The sequence below is a fragment of the Protopterus annectens genome, chromosome 10.part0, assembly GCF_019279795.1.
Source record: "Protopterus annectens isolate FY-2018-M chromosome 10.part0, PAN1.0, whole genome shotgun sequence".
NCBI classification, from domain to species: domain Eukaryota; kingdom Metazoa; phylum Chordata; order Ceratodontiformes; family Protopteridae; genus Protopterus; species Protopterus annectens.
Window position 1 is genome coordinate 479,429,180 of NC_056744.1, and position 22,924 is coordinate 479,452,103.

General features: G+C 38.3%; 1 protein-coding gene across 1 annotated transcript in view; it reads left to right on the plus strand.

Moving 5' to 3' along the window:
* Window positions 1-22,924, plus strand: part of CFAP57 (cilia and flagella associated protein 57) — a 1,240,893-nt gene that overhangs the window by 786,554 nt on the left and 431,415 nt on the right. The window contains exons 13-14 of the mRNA XM_044085374.1: window positions 7,822-7,977; window positions 8,644-8,737. Coding sequence (XP_043941309.1) covers window positions 7,822-7,977; window positions 8,644-8,737 — 250 coding nt within the window. The remainder of the gene's footprint in view (window positions 1-7,821; window positions 7,978-8,643; window positions 8,738-22,924) is intronic.

Sequence of the window (22,924 nt, forward strand, 5' to 3'; positions counted from 1 at the left end):
TGGTTCTCCTTCCCCTTTGGTCTCAATTGAGATATCTCTCCATGGATACTGTAACCCACTCAGGATCTCCTGTCTCATCCATCAAGAATTCAACACCCCAGTCTCCAAGCCCTCAAGCTAACCACATGGTTTTTCTACTTCCAGTAATAGTTAGACAGTCCAGGCTTTCTTCCCCAGCCCATGAGGTTATCTTGACCTTCCAGAAAACTTCTACCAAGAAAGTCTGCAGAAGCAAATGGAAAAGATGTTCTGTTTTTGGGCCTCCCATCAGAATGTCAACCCTTTTTAGCACAACCTTTGGCCATTCTTCTCTTTCTAACAACTCTTTTTAAAGAAGGAGCTGTTTTTTCTACAATTAAGCTTCAGTTGGCAGCAATTTCTAATTTCCATTCTGGAAACAAATCCTTTTCTCCAGCTTCATCCAGATTGTGTAAGCCTTCATGAAGGGCATATTTCTCTTCAGACCCCTAATAAAGGACCCCTCTCCTCCTTGGAACCTTACCGTGGTCCTTCAGGGATTAACTCAGAAACCCTTTGAACCAGCAGAAAAATTTGATATAAAGTTTCTTTCTTGAAATACGATCTTCTTAGTAGCTATCACGTCAGGAAAAAGAATTTATGAGTATCAGGTCCTGTCAGCTAAACCTCCTTACATTATTTTTCATAAGGATAGGTTGTCTCTTCGGACCAACTCTTTCTTTCTTCCTAAAGTGGAGACAGAAAGTAAAATTAACCAGTCCATACAATTACCAGTCTTCTTTTCAAAATTTAGGAATAAGGGAGAATACATGCTTCATCTTCTTGATGTGCACAGACAATTATGTTTTTATTTTCACAGGATAAAGAGTTTAGGAAGTCCTATCAGCTGTTTGTATCCTTTTCCCCTAACCACTTCGCGTCAGGCAGTATCTAAACTTACACTAACCAAATGGATTACTGATTTTATTTCATTTATTTTTTAAAAGGACTAGATTTGCCACGACCCACTCTAGCTAATGCCACTCATTCTATGGCTACTTCATCTGTTTTTTGGTCAAGGGCTTCTATTGATGATGTTTGTGTTGCAACCACTTGGTCAAAGACTCACACTTTGTTACACATTACATATCAGACATTGTCTCCAGAAGCAGAGCTTCTTTTGGTTCGACAGTGCTCCGGCATATTCATAGGTTCATAGGTAGGTACTAGGCTATCGGCTCAAGAGCCTATGTAAGCCTAGCCAACAAGGTTCCCTGGCTTAAGTCACCCAAGAAAGTTACTTTCCTGTGCCACTGTCGAGCAGAGTGATCCCCGGGGTGTATTTAGCTATTTCCCATTCACTCATCAAGATTATTCTTGAAGAATGCTAATGAAGAACTTTGCTTGACATAGATGGATAGCCTGTTCCAGAGTATGGGAATTCTCTCCATGTCCTACCATGAGGGCCTCCAGAGGGCTACATAGCTGTGGAAACTGTCCCATTAGTGAAGAAGAACAAAAAGGACAACATCAGATTTATAAGTTATGTACTCACCATAACTTGGCATCTGTGTTGTCTATTTTCATTTTTCCTCACCTTCCCTCCCATCCATCCTCCATTCTTGTTACACCTAGAAGCATCTGTTAGACTGTATTGGAACCATTTAGTTCCAGGTTTGAGCCCTGACATTTCTTATCTCTATATCTGTCTCCATTATAAAGTGAGAGATTAGGCAGCAAACTCAATCTGAGGTGTTGGGGATAGAATAGAGCATTATGGGTAGAGGGAGAAGCTCGAGAGCTGAATCCGAAATCTTGTGCATGTGGTCAAGTCAGATCTGAAGATCAGATCCAAACCCACTGGTGAAGAAGAATGAAAGTGGACAACACAGATGCTAAGTTATGGTGAGTACACAACTTATATATTAACTACTTTGTTAGACAGTCTTCCATTAGATAATATCAAGATATATAAAATTCCATTTACAGAGTTATTGTAGGTTCATTTAGGCTACAGTGACAGACTGGTAAGGTGGATGGTGGGGTTAGAAAAGTGGGTGAAATACAATAGCGAGAAGTGGTTGCTATGAGAGTGGGGATAGAAAAGTGGGTGAAATACAATAGCGAGAAGTGGTTGCTATGAGAGTGGGGAAGTGATGGAGTGTAGGAAGGAGAGATAATATGGACAGGGATACAGGACAGAGGGAGGAGAGATTAAGAGTTACTTTAGCATGACTGTTATAGTATAGTTGTGCTGTGAAGGTTAGGGTGTCTGTGAAGACCTTATTGAAAGAATAGACTATTATAATTTGTATTGCAAGCATTTGGGGAAGACTGCTTTTGTTTTCTTGGTTTTGCAAGGTTATTGATGTTGCGCCAAAATGTTTTAAAATTAGTTTTGACTGGTATGAAATTTGATACAATATGTTAAATTATCTTTTTGGATCATTTTTTGGTGTGGTTTTGAGCTATCCTGTATTCCTGGCTGTTGGATTGTTTTTCATTTTTTTCTATATTTCATCTCTAATTGTCACTAAGTATTTTGTATCATGGGTAGGCCAGGGAGCATTTTTTTCTGTATGGAAGCAGTAGAATCAAGTATGTGGAGAAATGTTTGATTATAATACTGGACTGTGTCACTTAAGGGCAGGTATTTAAGTGGGAACCAGTTGCATCTTGCTAATTGGATATTGAAAGGTTGATCTTCAATGTTTTTAGAGTGGATCCAAGCAGAGTGGGGGCATTTCTCTATTTTTGTTTATTTCCAGAATCTATATGATGGGTTATGACACTTTGATTATCATGTCATATTGCTGAGGGGGTAACTGTATGTTGTTTATTGGTTAACATCCATTCAAAAATAGAATGATTGCCTGTGTTTTGATCTGGTGGCCTGAAATATAAGTTGCTATAGTCTATAACAGGTTGGTTAATGTCTTTGCTTCGTGTGAGGAGGAGTAAATGAGATCTGTTCTGTATTAACCTCTCTTAATATTAGCATCTTGTGTTTCATGTTGATAAGTTCATAGATTAGTGCTAGGCTAATTGCCTTTGTGGGCCATTTTAAGCCTAGCCAATTAGCCCATGTGAGAATCAAACCCTGCACCTTGTGTCTGTAAGGTAAACACCTTAACCACTGTGCCAACCTCCCTTCCTCTTGTGGGTGGTGAGCTGTTAAAAGATAGTAATAGAATGTAACAAAGAAAACTAAAAAAGTTGGTATAAAAGGTAGGCCTGTTAGGCCCGTTAAAAGAGAAAGCTTAAAGGGTACAGCCCAAGAATTTTATAAAAAGCACAACTTCCAGTGCTGCTTTACAGGAAGGTACATACTTCCATTTGAACACTTCCAATAACTGGGATAGCAAATCATGTTTCAAAGTACCAAAACTCTCCTGACCTCAGTTTTACTTAATGTAAATTGTAAATCAGCACCTTTGACAATACCCATGTTGGTGTTGCCTACATTCATGATGAATTCAGAGTACCTGTTGATGGATAATCCTTGAACATCCAATAAACTTAAAAAGTTATGTTAATGCTGCTTACTCCTAACCTTGCCCCTTCCTCAACTCTGCTAGTATCTGACTGACTACAAGATGTTTGGCAGGGGATTATTTAACACAGTACAAAAAACACACAACACAACAATGACCAAACTGGTCCCCTCACTGGACTGGTTTCATTCTGTGCATAGGATGTAAACATAAACATTCTTTGATACAGAGGAAAATCCTGCATAGAAAACAGACAAAAAAAATGCCCTTAATTTGTATCTTCTAAAGATGAGAAAATATATTGCCCTAATAGCTTCTTCTCTTTTCATAAGTTCTCAAAATGAGAAAGGTTTCTGACAATATACAGATTCACTGCAAAGGTAATATCATTTTAAAAACTGTAAACTCTGCTGTAGAAGTTTTATTGACCTGAAGGGGATCCCTCATCTGCAAGTAAAATATGCAAGAAAATGATAGTAGTCAAAATTGACACTTTATGATAATTTTCAAGATGTCTTGAAAGCTAATAGTCAGACTCCTAATACACTGCCAGTAGTTCTAAAAAGAGCTGACAGAATATATAAGGCACCTATGGGTAGATATGATTTATATAATAATTATAAGATTATGCTGCCATTTACCTATTAACATATTATAATGCAAAATCTGTTGCTCTGGCAATGTCATTTGATATAGGTAAGACTGTGACATAATAATTTCAATAAAGTTCTCTCTTTAGCACTTTGTTATAACTTTTTAGTATAAAAGTATAACATATAAATGTTTCTATTAAAGTAATTTTTAGAGGAGGCGAGCTACAGAATATTTTGCAGATTTTACCAAGATATCTCATGATCCAGTCTATCCACCTCTAGGTAGTTGATACAAGCTCTAGTCAGCTTGGTACCTGAAAAAATCTTCCACTATTTCCATAGTGCTCTGTGCCTTTTTATATCCAGATGTCTTTTGCCATCAACAGCAAAGCATCAGAGAAAACATCCCCCGTGTTTTTGGTGTTCTGATTTTCTACTGTTATTTTTGGTTATTTTCTTATTTACTTAACTGATAAGATTAGGAGATCATTTACTGATTTGTTCATGTACTAGTTAGATCTTTCTTATATTTTGGGAAGTTTCTTATTTGTTAATTTTGTCACCATTTACTGATTTTCTTAGTGGATTTTCTACTGTCTGGTGCATTTTGCCCTGAATTAGACATCGTTTAGTGACTGTGCCTTTCACTGGCATGTTTTGTTGACTTGAGTCTGTACTGGTTCAGATTAGAACTTTTTGGTTGTTAACAGGATGCATAAACAATTATGGTTTAAGAAATGTACCAAATGTACCCACAAGATAAGTATACTTTGCATGTGATATGCTTGGATACTTCTCACTTGGGCGGAGACTTGATATCCATGCTAGCTTTGAACCTAGAACATTAACTGCCAGGAGAAATAAGATACTTCTAAATGGATTGATCTCTAGGGATTCCTCTTCTGAGGACAGACACAAAAAAGAATGAAAGCAAAGAGGACGAAGAAGTTTCTTCTTTTTCAAGGATTTCCTTAACATCCCTCCTAAAAGGAGTAGGCTTGACAGTGGGTTTTGTAGAGCCTCTGCAGAAATTCATAAGAGCAAAACTGAGGATGTTTCTGAATCTGGTGTTGCTCAAGCTGAACGTTCTTCTATAGGTAAGATTCCTTCTAGAAAATGACAGAGTAGTGTTTCTTCTTTCATTGAGCCTGAATTGTATGTTCTTTCCTTCAGGACTCACTCTACCATCCAAAACTGAATTATGTTGTATTCTTTCCTCCAGGCCTCACTGCACCTTGCTGGCATTATTTACCCTTTCTCTCCACAACACTTTTTTTAAGTTAAATATGGACTGGGAAAAGATGATGAGGGTGTTAGTTTAAGGCTCACACAGAGATGGGTATACTGTATTCCTCCTGTAGTTCTTGGGTGGCTAGACAATATTCAGCAGTGCCTTCCTATTTTGATGCCCCCTCACTGACCCCCGGTCTGGCACCAGTAGATTTTTTTTGCTACAGGCCCATTTATCATTGTTGATTTCATCTTGGACATTGGCACATACAGAACATCATCAGTGACTATTTCTAGCATCTAGAGTATTCACATCAAGTTATGGGTGTCATTGATGTTCAACCCCTTGAGTCTTGTGCTACTTGTACTGTAATTGCTTTTGAGGGTTAATGGATGGAGGTTTGATTGCAGGATCAACACCATGTGTCCCAGTCTAAATCACTTTATTTGTCCTCATATTCTTCTCTGCAAGTATCCCAAAGAGGTTGAAGTTTCATTGCTGTTTTAGTTTAATGACCATATGCACCTTGCCAATACTGACCCTCATGCTTTGTCACCTTTCTTGAGGAAGGAGACGGAGATGTCAGTTAGTCCCAGTATAAATTTAATAGCATGTATCTAGTCATCCAGGTTATGTTTGAAGGAGGAGATTGAATTGCAGTCCTTAACATGCAGAGAAAGTTTATTGTAGAAAAGGGGAAGTTGCTGGGTGAAGAATCTGTCTTTCCATCATATTCTGTTTATCTGTTGATGAAGGTTCAGATCTCTAGTTCTGGTGTTAGCTGAGCTGTATGACTGTAGATATATAGCAAGTCAAGCATCATCGGGCCTCTAATGGTATAGTAAGCAATGCACAGATAACCCCCTCAAGAGCCTTTGAAGCACAGTATTTCCTGATAACGAAAGCTCTTAATACCAAAGATCTTTTTAGTTAGGAAGCTCTAGGACTTTTGAGTTTGTTGATGTGTCAAGTACATGTCAAAGGAAGCATTATACTTTATAATGGGTCTGATTAATAAAGAGTATAGGGGAACAGTGACATTTTTGGATCCAGGACGGCACAGTGGTGCAGCGGTAGTGTTGTCGCCTCACAGCAAGAGGTTCTCTGGTTTGATTCTTGGCTGGAGTGCCTTCTGTGCAGAGTCTGCATGTCCTCCCTGGGTTCATGTGGGTTTCCTCCAGGTGCTCTGGTTTCCTCCCACATTTCAGAGACATGCGTCTGGACGACTTCTCCCTGGGCCTTTGCTGAAAATTGGCTTCATTCCAAGTCGGACTTTCCTGATAAACAAATGTTAAAATAAAATAAAAATGAAAATAAATAAAAATGTATAACACCTTTGGCTATTAGCAGAAGAATTTCTTGACTATAGCTACTACGTGATGATCAAAGGAGAGGAAACTGTCAAGTTAAATGCACAGCTCTGTGACTATATGTTCATTTAATTAAGCTGTGTTATCTATATTGTATGATGTGGGTAATGTCCGTTTTATGAAAGAAACAATACCATGCTTTTTAGTGATCAGCTTAAGCCCATTATCCATACACCCAGTATTGACCAGGTTAAGCTCTTTCTGTAGGGTACAGCTATTTGAGGGCATTTTGACAGTTGCACCCAGTTTCTAGTCATCTGCAAATTTGGTTAACCAGATAGCTTAGTTATCATTTTTGAGATCAGAGAAGTTCCTACTACATGAACTGTGTGGGAATGATGAACATAGTACAATTGTGTAAGTTGCACTTACCTATAACAGCAGATGTTTAAATTCCTCACTCCTGCAATAGCCACACCCTCCCTCCATCCCCCATGTAGTTTGGATATAAAGTGGAGTTATGTTTGATTTGTACTTTATATGTTCTGTTGTTAATATTGATTATGTATGTCAGGATGTTAGGCTTTCCTGTCATTGTATGGGCAAGAAAGTGCTAAAGAAAGCTTCCCTCTGACTGCTGATTTCCCTCTATGGAATTAGACAAACAGTAGTCAGACTGAAGAAGTGAGGGACAGCCAGAATGGTCTGAAGCTGGCCAGTCATTGTTTCCTGGTCAGGAAGCAAGCCATACAATCTAATGGCTACTGCAGCAGTGAGGGATTCAAACATCTCTTGTTATGGGTAAGTGCAACTTACTACTCAGCTGTACTTTATATTTTAAAGAGAAACAGCCTGTTTGGTCACCATTTGTTCCGTGAAGGCTGGTCATTACCAAACCTATGGTTCATTACTGTCTTCACCAGAAAATATCATAATACCATAATTGTTATTGTTTGTTGTCTGAAACTTATACCACATTGAATGTTTATAACATTCACCTTTAATAGGAAATGTGTATAGAAAGAAGGTGACTAAATCAGTAAAGTGGTAAATAAACATTTTTAAGAAGAGAAGTCAGTTGGAGAATTGAAAAATTGGAAAAAAAGAGTAAGGGAACACAGGAGGTTGATGTCATGTTTTTCAGAGAAGTGGGCAGAAATTTGCATTGGGATGGGGGGGGGCTAAATTTGTACATTTCTTCTTCATTTAACACTGTTCTTCTTTGCTTTTAACAGAATCAAGTGATGCTAGAGTTAAAGACACGTGTGGAGGAGATGAAGATGGAAAATGAATACCAGCTAAAATTGAAAGACATGAATTACAATGAGAAAGTCAAGGAACTAACTGAGAAGTTCATCCAGGAAATGGAGTCTCTTAAAACCAAGAACCAGGTACACTGATAAGATCTTGAGGTAGGTGAACAGACATCAGTAAGCTTTGCAACCTAGCAGCAGTATGAAATTAATATAAGACAGGAGCTGATGAGGGTACAGCAAGACATTAAACCAAAAACTAAAGGAAAATAGGTTGACTGGAAAAGTGAGAAAGTGACATAAAAAGACCCAGGAGCATGCCTGTGTGTGTGTGTTTGTGTGTATGGCTGTCTGTCTGTGTCTGCACTCGTGTATGCGTGTGGGTGATTACAGGTTAAGATTAGAATAAGGACAAAGGAAGAGGATAGATGTGTTTGAGTACGTGATGGTGTGTTTGATATAAGCACACAAACGTGTGTGTGCGTGTGTGTGCATGTGTGTGCATGCGTGCATGTGTGTGCGTGCATGCGTGTGTGTGTGTGTGCATGCGTATGTGTGCGTATGTGTGTGTGTGTGTGTGTGTGTGTGTGTGTGTGTGTGTGTGTGTGTGTGCTTTGTAGTGATACTACCAGGGAAAGGATGTTTAGTACCCTAATGTGTAGGGTTGGGATTAGGGTCATGGGTAGGGTTAGTATTATCACATGAGTAAGATGGCACGGGGGGGGGGGGTAAGACACTCCTAAGCAGTACATGACTACGACTGCACTCCTTTATTGTAACATTGATATTTTTATGTCTCTCTAGGTTCTAAAAACTGAAAAAGAGAAAGAAGAGGTTAGACATGAGGAAACCATGGCTGAGGTGCTGGAGAAGCATTCCTGTGAAATGCAGGATCTAGGTATGCATTCAGCCCACTGTTTCATGTGTCACTTTACATTAGTAAAGTTTATAATTATGGTCTTTAGATTTGCTAAATAGTTATTCACAACCATTTTGTTTCCTCCTTATTTCCTTAATTTAGGTAGGATGTTGCTTAGGAATCTTTTAACTTAAAAGCCTTATTTGTCATTTACTGGTGTATTCTTGACAACAGGTAGGGATTCTGAGCACTAGAACTCACAGTCATTGGTGACTGTATAAACAAGAAATTCTTTCCCTCCTCTTTTCACCTTAATACCACAACAACAAGTGGAACAGGAGACAAGACAGTTGGCAAGGAAACAACTGGGGAAGAACAAGGAATTACATGTGAATAAAAAGATAAACACAGACAGTTGGCAAGGAAACAACTGGGGAAGAACAAGGAATTACATGTGAATAAAAAGATAAACACAAATGATGAAATTATAAAACATAGTGACGTACACTATAGTATGGGAGACTTCAGCATATATAATTATACACAGATTAAAATAAGCAAAACATTTTTCAAACTGTTATCCAAAGGAATGAAATATATTCCCAATGACAGTGGTAACATAGTGGATTATATCATAGATTTTAAAAAATATTTAAGAAAGCTTAATTTAGCTGTATATTTCAAAGGGAAAAATGTAATAGAAAAGGATGAATTCAAGAAAAAAAAGTACATTCACACCCCCCCTAAATAATACTTTGGCCATATATGAAAAAGTTGTTCTTAATGAGTTATACAAACATACAAATAATCGAATAAAACATCAACATAACTTATGTTATAAAGAATATGAAATAATGAGACAAATTCAGGCTAGCAATAACATAAGAATAATGAAGCCTGATAAGGGAGGGGGGTGTAGTCATATACGATGTTGACGAATATAATAATAAAATTAACAGTATATTACTTAATTCAGGCAATTATGAGGTTACATCTATCAATGAAGTCAACATTGGATATCACAAAGTGGATTTAATTTTAGAAGAAATGTTATTAGATAATAGAATTAATATTAATTTATATGAATTTTTAAAGGAAGACTCCCCAATTATCAGTACCATTGTTGGAATTCCCAAAGTTCATAAAAATATATTAGAACCTCCTTTTCGACCCATCATATCGGGTAGCAAATCTAAAACTTTTCCATTTGGTAAAGTAGTGGATGGCTGGTTAAAAACTTTATATACAAAGATTAGTCATATTGTGAAGGATTCCTGGGATTTTCTAGGTAGATTAGACAATCGATACATTACTGATGACAGCATATTAATTACCATTGATGTTGTCGATCTTTTTTCCAGTATCCCTTTGGAGGAAGGACTAGCCAGATTCCAAAACAGTATACAGAAATATGGCGATATGGAATGGGATAGAATAAGTCTAATAATGGACTTCATGGAGGTAGTTTTGACTCATATTATGTTTCAAGGGGAATATTATAGGCAAAGTAAAGGTGTAGCAATGGGGGCTGCATGTGCCCCCATGTATGCTAATCTATTTCTTTCAGATTGGGAGGAAGAATTCATCCTACTAAGTAAATGGAAGTCTCATATTGTATGTTACCTAAGATTTTTGGATGATGTTTTCTTAGTGTGGAGGGGAAATGAAAGCAGCATCAATGAATTCATAACATATCTTAACACCAGATGTGATTATCTACGGTTCACATTTAATATGGATAAGAAGAGTATAGCATTTTTGGACACCAGAATCACACTAGTTGACAGTGGATTTAAGTCCAATTTATTTAGGAAAGAAACTTTCAGTAATGATTATTTAGAGTTCACTAGCTGTCACCCCTCACACCAAAAAAGGAGTATAATAAAAGGGCAATGTATCCGAGCTGCCAGAATGACTTCCCAGTATTCAGACATGGTGTTGGAAATGGACAATATAGATAAAATGTTTGAAGCAAGGGGATATCCGAAAGAAATGATTTTGGACATCACAGAATATATTAAGAAAGAATGGGGGAAAAATATAAGCCAATATTAGGCGGAGAGAACAGTGGTGTACAAGGACATAATAGACCTTTGGAAACAAATGATTTTACTAGAGCATGTATATTACAATATGCACCAGAGGTGAATGGCATTAAAAAAATTATTCAGAGTAACTGGAATATTTTAAAAACAGAAGATAGTGTTTATAAGGTAGTGGGAGATGGACCAAAATTTGTATATAGGAATGGAAATAACCTTAAGACGAGATTCGGGATGAAAAAAAGTTTGAGTTATAAACAACAGGATAGTGGAACATCTAGGTGTGGGAGGTGTAACTAGTGTAAATATATTATACCAGCTAAGACTATCACTTTAGAAGATCCCCATAGTACAATTATAAGATTTCGAAAAGGTAATTGTAGGACATCCCATGTGGTGTACCTGGCAAAGTGTACAAAATGTCCATGTTATTATGTAGGGATGATTGTAAGATGTCTGAGGAATAGAATATATGAGCATTACTATAGGATAAAAAGGCAGGATACAAATAATGCCTTATGGAGACATCTCAATGGTAATAGTACCTGTAGTTCCTTTGATTTTGGCATATTGGAATCTATTAAACCTAATCCCAGGGGTGGGAATACAAAATTATTATTGAGAGAGAAGGAAACAAGATGGCAAATTAAGCTTAATTTATCTGGATATCCAGGACTTAATGACACCATATCCATTAAGTCAGTATTAGAGAAGTTTAGGTGAAGATCAAATATGAGGAATATTCAGACAGCTATGGTAGAAGTATTGTTAGTTGAGGTCATAATTGGGGACTATATATATAGCATCACAAACATTAGGCAATCAAGATTTTTTAATATTTTTAATATTTTTAGACACATTTTCATATTTTATGTGAACTGTTTGTTTCATTAGTATATATCTAATATTGAGTTTTTATATTAATTATGTTTGACGAACAGTCCAAATATAAACGTTTTATTTGTGGTAAAAAAAGAAAATTGAGATAGGTAGATGTTGTGGAATCATGCACTGAGCACTTTAAATTTTAATTAGTTTGCATAGGGTACACAATTTAAGTTTTTGATTGGTTTAGAGCCATATAAAAAGGGAATAATGGCTGTTAGTAATGGTTCTGATGAAATCTACCATTAGTAGATGAAAGCGCTTAACCAGTATTTGATGAGATTTTAATATTTAAATAAAAGGAAAGTGTATGAATTTTCGTGGTCAGTGCATATATCAGTGACTGGGACTGTTTTTGGTGTTTGTTCGGAGTTATACACCTTAATACCACTGACATTGCCAGTTATACTTTACAAATCATATTTTTGTGTATTTAATGATACCTACCAAAACACCACCTTAATAATCTGGCACTATCTAGTAGTGCTGTTGCATCATAGTACCATCTGCTGAGATTATTTAGTAATACTTACTGCCCTTCTTTGATTATTTGGTAACACCTACTGCTCTCCTTTTAGTGCACACCGGAGTCCATTTCTAAACCTGTCAGTCTCATAACTCTGTCTGCTGATATTTATTTATTTAACATTTATTTACCGGGAAAGTCTGACTTGGAACAAAGCCAATTTTCAGTGGAGGCTCGGGGAGAAACACTCAGATGCATGTCTTTATAATGTGGGAGGAAATTAGAGCACCCAGATGGAACCCACATGAATGCAGGGAGGACATGCAGACTCTGCACAGAAGGCACTCTAGCTGAGAATCGAAATGGAGAACCTTTGCTGTGAGGTGACAGTGCAACCACTGCGCCATCCAGTATATCCTTTCTAAACACAATGAAGGTGTAGCAGATGTTTAACATTAGACCAGTGTTGCAGTACCCTAAGCTATATTAATCCTACCCCATGCCACTGGCCAGCTTTTCAAAGCTTAAGAGTATCATCAACTGCTGTAATCCGGAGCTTGAGAGGAGCTCCTATAAAATGTCTGAGCATCATAAATGTCAGAGCTTTCTTGCCACTGAAGTGTGCTCCATGGACCTGTTGGATGTCTAGTGATGCAACAAGGCTGGTCAGATAAATCTCCTGTTGAGGAAAACCTTACACAAATTTAATTTTCCAAGGAAAACTTGTGAGCCTTTTTTTGTCAGATACTATTTTTTTCCATAGGAAATTTATACTTTTTGGACTGTCACTTCTTGTCAGGGGAGAGAGTTTGTTAAAATGCTTCTGTCAAAAAATGTGTAAAATTTATTTTTTTTATTTTTATTCCTTCAGGGTTTTGCATGTTTTATGTATTAGGGACAGGATATTGTGCTTGTGGGCGGGGGGCGACAATGGTTTTCTTACCTCAGAACCACCTTTTGGTTGCTTAAAAGTTTACCAGCCTTTTCAGGTTCTGCTACCCATCTTCAGTCCTTCAACCTCAGCTCCACCTAGGGAGCACTAACTGCTCTTTGTTGGTCTTCCCTCCCCCATTTGCAAGAAAAAGAAAGTAGTTAGGGAATCTTTGTTTATCAGACTGGCTCCGGTTGTGCCTCAGCTGCTGCTGCTGATGAGTGACTCTGCTGTGACTGGTCTTGGTTCCTCAGACAGCTCATCTTTTTCCCCGGTCTCTCTGGCGTAGTACCTGCAATCACCAAGGACCAGGGAATAGACATGTCTCTGTGGCTGTAGGATGCTTTCCATGGGCAAGAGAAAACCATTCATGTTGGTCTTGTGGGGGGGGACTGCTAAAATATCAAATAGCTGGTAAAGGGAGCCTGAGCCCTGGAAGAACATGCCTATTTTAGTTGGTCCTCTTCCAAGGAGTCTCCTAGGAAAAGAAAAGTAAACTTGAAAAATGTAGTGTCTGCTGTTTCTTTTTCTGTGGACATTAAATGTTTGCTGGGATTTGCTAGAATTTACATTTGCATTACTCCTCCCATGTCCTCTTCAGAAAAGAAAAGAAAATGTGTTTCTTCACTTTCTGACTCTAAAATTCAGTGTCAAGGGCAGGAATTGCAGGATGAATGTTTTACTTCAGGCTTTTCTACTCAACCTGAAGAGTCTGATTCTGAGGAAAGTGTTGCTTCAGAATTCCTTCCAGAAGTCCTTTCTTTTTCTGAGACTTTTGCTAAAATGAAAGAGGTTTTCAGTGGAATCAGAATGAAATTCCTATTGCTCAGTAAATGTATTATGTTTTGTTACAGTTGGACACTCCTCATTCTGCAGCTGTCCTCTTCTTTTATGTGCTTTAGAGAATGTTTTTCACGTCTTGTAGTTTACTTGACAGCCAAACTCTTGTCCCAAGAAAGTCTGATAAGTTATACAGAGTATCATAGACTTGCAAATATTTGTTTTCTAATCTTGAAGCACTGATTTCCCTGTACAAAACTGCTTCTGTTAGACAAATCTACTAATCCCATTCCTTTTGTTAAGGATGGAAAAACTTTTGACAGATTTGGGAAGAAAGTTTATTCTGCTGCCACTGTAACATTTAGAATTTTGAATTGCCAGGATTTGTTAAAGTTTAAACTTCTGCCTTTGGAGGACATGAAAAAGTTTACTCTTACCCTTCCCTCTTTGGAGGCAAAAAATTATTTGAATGCCTCTTTTGGATCTGCTTCTCATGTTATTAAACATGCCTTAAAGTATTCTTATGACATTTCTGATACTGTTTCCATGGCTGCTGCTTATGGGTCAGTAGTGAGAAGATTTGCTTGCTGACATTCTCAAAATCTTCTTTAGGATATTAAAGCTGACAATTTAAATTATCCCTGGACAATGTATTTAAGTATCACTCAAAAAACAAACTAATCAATGAAAGAAAGCATGTGAAATGTGAAGCCTGAGTAATGCAAGTGTCTATCTGCCACATAGACAAAAGCACCAGGCCAAGCAATTTTATCAAAGCAGAAAACAAAATGTCTTTCTTCATATAGTCTAAGGAGATGTGTCTCAGGTCATTCACATCCACATGGACTATGACTGAGTCATACAGGTACTTGGGAGTAAGTGACCTGAGTTTTTGGGTGATCTGGTGGATCCTGGCCCCTGACAGGCAACTAACTATAACCTTCTCCTTATCCAGCCTGGTAAGAGGGACATCACAGGGAAGTATGAGCTTTGCATTGAGGGGCATTCTGCCATCTCCAAGGATGCCACAATAATTGCAGAAAATGATTGATTTAACAGCTAGTGGTGTCATTCCAAAGGGGTCCAATACTTGTCAGCCTGGGAGGACATGGCTGACAGGCCATGCTGTTTTGTCAGTGATGGTCTTCACCAGATACCTATAGGCTTTCAAATATGGACCAAAACTTTATCCACCCCAAAAGTGCCATTTTTAGGCATTGTCAAGCAGACAAACCTTTCAACATAACAAAAAATACTCAGGACAAGCTAAAAGTGTTTCTGCTTAATGCTATGAGTCTCTACAAGAAATTGCACTCCCTAGAAGCTCTCCTCACCCTGGAGAATGCTGATGTCTGTGCAGTTACTGAAACATGGTTCAAAGCCATGGAAAGCACTCCAGCAGTGTATGACTATAGCACCCGTCATACGTTTTAAACACCCACTAAACATGAAAGAGCAAAAGGGAATGGTGTATCTATCTACATAAAGGATAAGCACACCTCAAGGATGATCAAACAATATGACATGCTTGAGCTACTCCATGTCCAACTAACCTTGGGAAAAATCCATTACCATATTCTTACTAGCTACAGGGCCCAAACTCAGACTTGTAAAAATGTAGAAAATAGAACGATGCTTAAAAGGGAAAGAAACATTACCAAACAGGAAAGGCAAGCAATTTGTGACATACAAAAACTACCCCTTAGATTTATGAAACCAGATAAGGGAGGGGGGTTGGTCATTATGCACAAAGATGATTATAAAGAGAGAATGAAGCTGTTGTTGGATAGTGAGACATATGTTAATGTTTCAAGAAGTGAACTCAATACAGCTTATACCAGAATAAAAGCGTTTATAAATGATTTGTTTATAGAAGCAAAAATTGACCTAGATATGTATAATTATATGACCATGGTGGCACCAAGAATCCTGCTACTGTTTGGTGTGCCAAAAGTCCACAAAAATATAGAGGATCCTCCTATGAGGCCACTAGTAGACGCATGTAACAGTATTACATACAGTTGCGCTAAAGTAGTGGACTCTGTCCTGAAAAAATATATTAAGCAAGAGAACCAAATTTGTAAGGATTCATGGTCATTTCTGAAGGAAATAAATCAACTGGAATTTAAAGGTGATTTTAACTTCATGACCATTGATGTAAAAGATTTGTATACATCTATCCCCCACCAAGAAGGGATTAAGTAGGTTTCCAGTAAGTTAAAGAATCTGGGAGCCCCCAGCAGTGAAATTGGTTTGGTTGAGGAGTTATTAGATATAATTCTAACTAACAATTACAGTAGCTACATTTTTACAAGTTTTAGTTACAGGGCCCCACCATGAAGCAGGAAATCCATATATCATACCTAAAGTTACTAGAATCACTAATCATCCAGCCCGATACCATACTCATGGGTGATTTTAACTACCCCTCTATTAATTGGGAAGCATATATGGCCACTAACATGCAGGCCTAAAGATTTCTTGATCTTGTAAATTCAAATACCCTGGAGAAGCTAATCTGCACTCTGACTAGAGGAACAAATATCCCAGCTCTGGTACTCAGAAATTATGGGAGAGTGCTGCAACCCTCCTTGCCCAGTGTGATGTCCTCACTGGTAAGATCAGATCACAAAGTGGTCTTCCTTGAAATAAAGGTAAAACTAGTCCCTCCTCCTAACCCCAACAATTTTAAGAACTTGTCTGAGGTAAATTACCCCTATTAAGGGACAGCATAGCTAGTTTTTAAGCTCCACCAAATCTAGAAAATACAGAAACCTATACAGAGGTGTACATAAAAACCCTGTATGACCATATAAACAACTGTGTACAAATGGCAGTACCAGACTGAAATAAACCCAGGTCAAACCACAAAAACAAGCCACCATGGTGGACCCTTGGTATTAATAGGTTGTACAACAAAAGAAAGATAATCATGTTGAGACGTGAGAGGGAATTTACACAACAGAGCAAAAAGTCCCTTATAAGTCTAAACAAGTGAATCAGGGAGCTAGCCAAGTCTCTGAAATCAGACTATGAAGTAGAAATAGCTACCAAAGGTAAAGATAACCATAAGGCATTTTTCAGTTATGTCTGCAGTCTTAAGGGCAGCATCCAGCAATGTGTGGAATTAGTTGTAGATGGCATCACCTATACTCAACCAGAAGATACAGCAAATCTGCTGGCCAACAAATTCAGTTCAAATATCACCTCCTCATCATCCCCAATTCTCCCCCAAGAAATACCCTCCACTACTCCACCACCAATTATCACCAAAGAACAGATTACCACTACACTCTCTAAAGCTAAAAACACAGCTTTAATGGGGCCTGATGATATGCCAAGTTGCCTCTTAAACAGCTTAAATCAGGACTTATAAGGCCTATTAAGCTCTGTTTAACCACAGTGTTTGGTCTGGCTTTGCACTAATACAGTGGAGGACAGCAGCAGTCATCCCTCTGCATAAAGGAGGACCATCTACTCTACTTAACCAAGGAAGTTACAGACCCATAAGTTTGACTCGTCTTATATGTAAAACCATGGAAAGAGTAATCGTGGATCTGATAAATAATGAAATAAGAAACCTCCAAACCCAGGAACAACCCAATTTGGCTTTGTCAGAGGCAGGATATGTGTACTGAATCTGGTGGATTTCTTTGATAAGTTAATTAAGGCCATGGATGAGGGTAAGGCAGTACATACCTCTACCTTCACCTGGTCAAGACATTTGACACAGTTCCTCACTTGGGTATTATAAAAAACCCCACAAAATTGAGAATAAATCCCTATGTCATCAGATGGATATCCAATTGGATCATGAATAACACACATGTGGAAAAGTGGGTCAATCCAGATCCAGCAAGAGGCCAACTATTAGTGGTGTGCCACAGGGCTCAGTGCTGGGACCACTGCTGTTCAGAATATAGTTCTCTGAAGTCAAGGTTAATGTGGAAGGCCTCTGGATGACAAAGTTTGTGATGACTGCAAGCTGGGGCCAGTCATTGAATCCCCAGTGACACGGATATCATTCAGAAGGGTCTAAATCAGACATATGATTAGTGCCAGACACATGGCCTAAAACTAAATGTGATAAAATGCATTATCTTACCCTTTGGGAAGTCAAATACCCCTGCAAATTACAACATCAATAGTATACCCTTATGAGTAGACTTAGAGGTAAGAGCTGTAGGTACACAGATAGATAGTAACCTGAAATTTGACCAACATATGTCCACAGTGGTGAGGAAGTCCTAATTGGTATGACTTATAAGTAAAGGTATGGTGTCCAGACCCAAGGAAATTATAGTGCCGCTGTATTCAGCCCTCATTTAACCAATAATCAAGTACAATGTGCCATTTGGCATGTACTGGATTTGGCACTTACAACAGCTGGAGTGACCTCAGAGGTTCCTTACAAAGAAAATACAGGATGTAAGCATGTCCTGTGTGGATGGACTAAAAGCCCTAAACCTTTACTCTGTCTCCTACTGACTATTAAGGGGTGACCTATGCCTGACCTTCAAGGCACTCACAAATACAGCCCTGATGAAGCTACTACATATTCACAAGCCAAGTAGAACAAGAGTCACTTGATCAAGGAATCTTGACTTAGTTAGTAGCTCAAACAAAACATACTGGAAGAACAGATATGTGTCTCAGAGATGGTCCCTTCTTTAGAACAGCCTTCCTGTTCATGTTAAGCAGAGTCCTTCCCTGACCCTCTTTAAAAGCACTTTGGATCTATGGATGGGGAATCGCAAATACTCAGCTGGGTAGCACCTATAGCCCATATGGACAGGTCCAGTCTGTAAGATACTCAAGGCATAGGCACAAACCCATTCCATCCTCAAGCCCCTAGGAGCCATATATTGGGTAAAATTAGATTATATTGGCTAGGCTTACCAGGGCTCTTAACCTGTTAGCTTAGTAATCTCTTATAAACCTATGAAATTTGAAACTATATGAGGCTTAAGAGAGGCAAGTTAATTCAAGGGATGACACACATTTTCCAACCTTACTTTTCAATTGCAAATAAGCATTTTCCTTCCAACTCACCCCCCATTTTTAAAAAGTAAATTAAGTAGCACGGTCCTAATAAACAGGATTTCAAAAATCAGTGGCAATGAGTCTCCAAAAAAAAAGGGAAAGCCTCACAAAACTAAGGACAGTTCATTAAGTCAGAATGATTATTGGGTTCCTCACGCTCCCTCCCCCACTCTACCTCTCCCTGAGTCTTCATCTTCCCTCGTGAAACCACATTATTACAGACAACTGATCTAGTAAAATCTGTTACAAATAATAATACCAACACCATAAAAGTTCGTAAGATTATTGAAAAGAACTGGGTGATATTGATGGCCCAACCGGAATTGAGGGACATTCTGGGTTTGAGACCGAGATTTGCTTACAGGAATGGGCAATCGATAAAACAGATGCTCTGTTATAAAGATTTTATTGATGTTCCAAAAAATATACCAACTAAAATAGGAACATATAAGTGCCACAACTGCACTTGTTGTGTGGATATATATGAAACAATAGGATATTTTCAGCATCCCTTAACAAATGAAGAATTCACCTTTAAATGTAGGGCTGACTGCAATACGACAAAATTAGTTTATTTAGCAATGTGCACACAATGCAATGTATTTTATGTGGGAAAAACATGTAGGAAATTAAAGGATAGAATAATAGAGCACAAGTCTGAAATGAAAAGAAAAGTTGAATCAAATGGGTTATATAGGCATGTGATGGACTTCCCAGACCACACTTTCAAATTTAGAGTTATTTGTGTGTTAGTTCTAGGATCAAGGGGAGGTGATCTAGATAACTATCTACAAACAAGGGAATATGAATGGATAGTTCATTTACAAGCAGATAAACCACCTGGTCTTAATAGTGCTGTTAGTATAAAACCAATTTTGATAAATAGGCAAAAACAATATCTTTGAATGTCTGTAGCTCTGCTATTTCCTATATGTTTACATACTGTCTATATTTTTATATTGTATATGTACATTTTGTTTTGTATTTATAACAATTTTTTAATGAATGTTTTTAATGAATGTTTATAAAAGTTAGATTTTAGCTAATGTTTAAGATAGGTTAATTGTTCATGTTCCTTTAAGGCTTAATCATGTGATAGAATTAATCCTCTATTTAAAAGCAATGAATGGATGTATTTTTTATATGCTGAGGAAGGGTGTAGACCTGAAAGCTTCATTAAATCTTGACGTGTGGTGACTTTCGTGTGTTTTTTGGATTATATCCTGCATAGTCAGGTTCGGGTGCCAACCCCCTCACAGATTTCCTGAAGCTGAAGAGAATGTTTCTGTAAATGCTTTCAAGGATCGCAGTCTGCTAATGCTGTTCTATTTCTGGGCAGTTATGATATCTTAGGGGAAAAAGCTTCTACTTTACAATTTGTCACACAAAAGTTGCTTTTTATTTAAAAATTATACTTTAAATCTAGGGAAAACTGTTTTTTGTAACTGTCTCATTGACTTTTATAGACTTTTAAACAGGCGCTCACTTTGAAAGTTGTTTAAAACTAATTTTTCTGTGGAGAAACTTTTATTTTACTTTTTGGGGGCTAGGTAAGTGTTTAAAATGAGTGTTTTTTGCTGTTTTTTTCTAGCAAAAAGTTACTTTTTTGCTACTTACCTATTTTACCAACACTTGATGCTGAGCTTCCCCTAGAATCATGCACCACTTTTAGCTAAACCATGGGACAATACACAGGTCCCTTGATTGGACTTTCTTCTAGCAAAAAAAGAAAAAGATTGTTAAGCAGCCAATACCACCACCGCAGGCTGGCATTTCACCTCAGCCATTAGTGGGTGACCCTGCTGAGACCAAAGCTGGTTCATCAGACCATTCATCTTTTTTCTTCTGATCCCTCTGGTGTAGCCCCTATAACCATCATGGACAGAGAGTTTGACATGTCCTTAGCATCTCTTGGAGTCCCCTCAGTGGGCAATAGAAAGTCACACTTGGAGAAGGGACAAGGAAAGTGCCCCTGCTTAACCAGAATGTTGGGTCCACCCCTAGGGAAGCTGTTGCAGCCACTAATAATCCTATTTGCCCCAAATTTCCTGTCAAAAAGAAACAGAAAACTAAACATCTGTCTTTTCCTGCACCAGTTTAACTGGACAGGGGTAGTTTATTAAGTTTGGCTCAGGGTCTTGTATAGATTAGTGACCCATTTTATCAGGTGGTTTCTGGTAAAGGAAAAATGGATGCCCCTTTTTGTGAAAAGATTCAAGAAATTGAATCTGGAGAGGAATATGATAGGACAGATACAGATTTTACTCTTCAGATTTCTGAGTCAGACTCAGAGGAGAGCACATTATCTGAATCTTCCTTCAAGGAATTCTCTTTCTCTGAGAGTATTTCCAGAATGTCCCAGTGTTTTCAGTGGAGAACACTGAGGTTTCTTATTCCCTCACAAAATGCTATGAGCTGTTATAACTGGAATTCAGAGACCCCCCCCCCAAGTGCTGTCAGCATTGGAGGTTGTGTTTGCCACAGCTTGTGGTCATGCTGACAGCCACCCACCTGCATCTAAGAAACAAGAGAGAATGTACAGAGTTCCTCAGTCTTTCAAATTTTTATATACTCATCCCATTCCTGACCCAACAGCTATAGCTTTAGTTAATTCCTTTCTGACAAGGATGATGAAACAGTTGATCTGATGTTGTCAATATTCATCTATTCTTGACTCTTGGGATAGTCTGTTCTGATCCTCGGAACTGGTTCAGCCATTATAAAGCTTATGTCAGCCAAAAATCTCTCAAGCTAAGACTCTACCCACAGTGCCCTTCTCTGTATTACCTCAGATCTCGTTTGCCACTCTTGTATCAAGATGCATCAGCCGACTCTCCTCTCACAGCTAAGTACATTTTAAAATATTTATTAACCTGTCTACTTTCCTTTTCCCTTTTTCAATAAAACTTTAGATGTTAAGTTGTCCAATCTCGCCTTCGTTCTTGCTGATGATCGGCTCTGACTCGGACACTTTCTATAGCTCGAGAGCTCTTTACTGGCTCGAGGCTACCCTTATCCCAGAATGCCCAGCATCAGCTACCCAGATCTCGTTTGCCACTTCAGCTGCGAGGTTGTGTCAATACTAGCTCAGGCTTAGTATAACTTTTTTCTCTGTTTAAAGTTAAATAATTTACTTGAAAAGTTAGTATTGTATTTTCACTGTTTATAGTAGTTTGTAAGTTTATTTAGTCGTAGACCCCTTATTTGGTCCTTTGCTGTGTTTTTGTGCTGTGTTGGCCATCACCCCTTAGTCACTAGGCCTTCTGTTTTTCCCTGAACTCGCTTAACTTAGAGAGTCCCTCCCCCTTAAGGACAGTCATGTAAGTTAGAGGCTCTCCTTTAAGGTTTTTATCAATATAATTTTTATTATTGTGGTGTGTCTTTTTGTGTGGTACTTCCTTCTTTTTTTCTTAGAATGTCCAAGGAAGTTAAAACCTCAGGCTTTAAAAAGTGTGACTCATGCTGTCAGAAGATGTCTCTGACAGATGGGCATACTCGTTGCTTGGGGGCTCTGCACCTGCAGGACTCTTGCTCTAGTTGTCATGCCTTTAGTCTAAGGGTCCTGCAGGAGTGGAAAAACAAGCTAATCCTCCATGGATTTTTGAAACAGGATTCTCCAGCTAAAGCATCTCCACCAGTGAAATCTCTGAAGTCAGTCAAGCTGTCGGCTCCATGTTCGGAACCAACCTGTGAGCTTGACAGACCAAGTGTGTCGGTGCCCTCTAGCACAGACAAGACTACTCCTCTGTCAGCTCCAACTGTTACCTCACAGCCGTCTCGGAGTCACAAATGAGCTAGGTCTCCTTCACTGGAACAGATTCGCTCAATGCCACAATCACCCTTACTTCAGAGCAAAGCCAGTCATAGCTCATCTTCCCATTCCTCTCAGTCCTCGAGGTTATCAGATCAGGATGTGGAGATAGTGGTCAGTAGGTTGCTGAAGTTACAGGCCCTTGCAAAATTGCTTTCGAGCCTGCATCAACAGGCCATGGTTCCATCCATTTTGATATCGATTCCTGCTCTGACTATGCAGAGTTTGGAGCCGGAGTCCATGGACGTTCTGATAGTGGTTCCTTCGG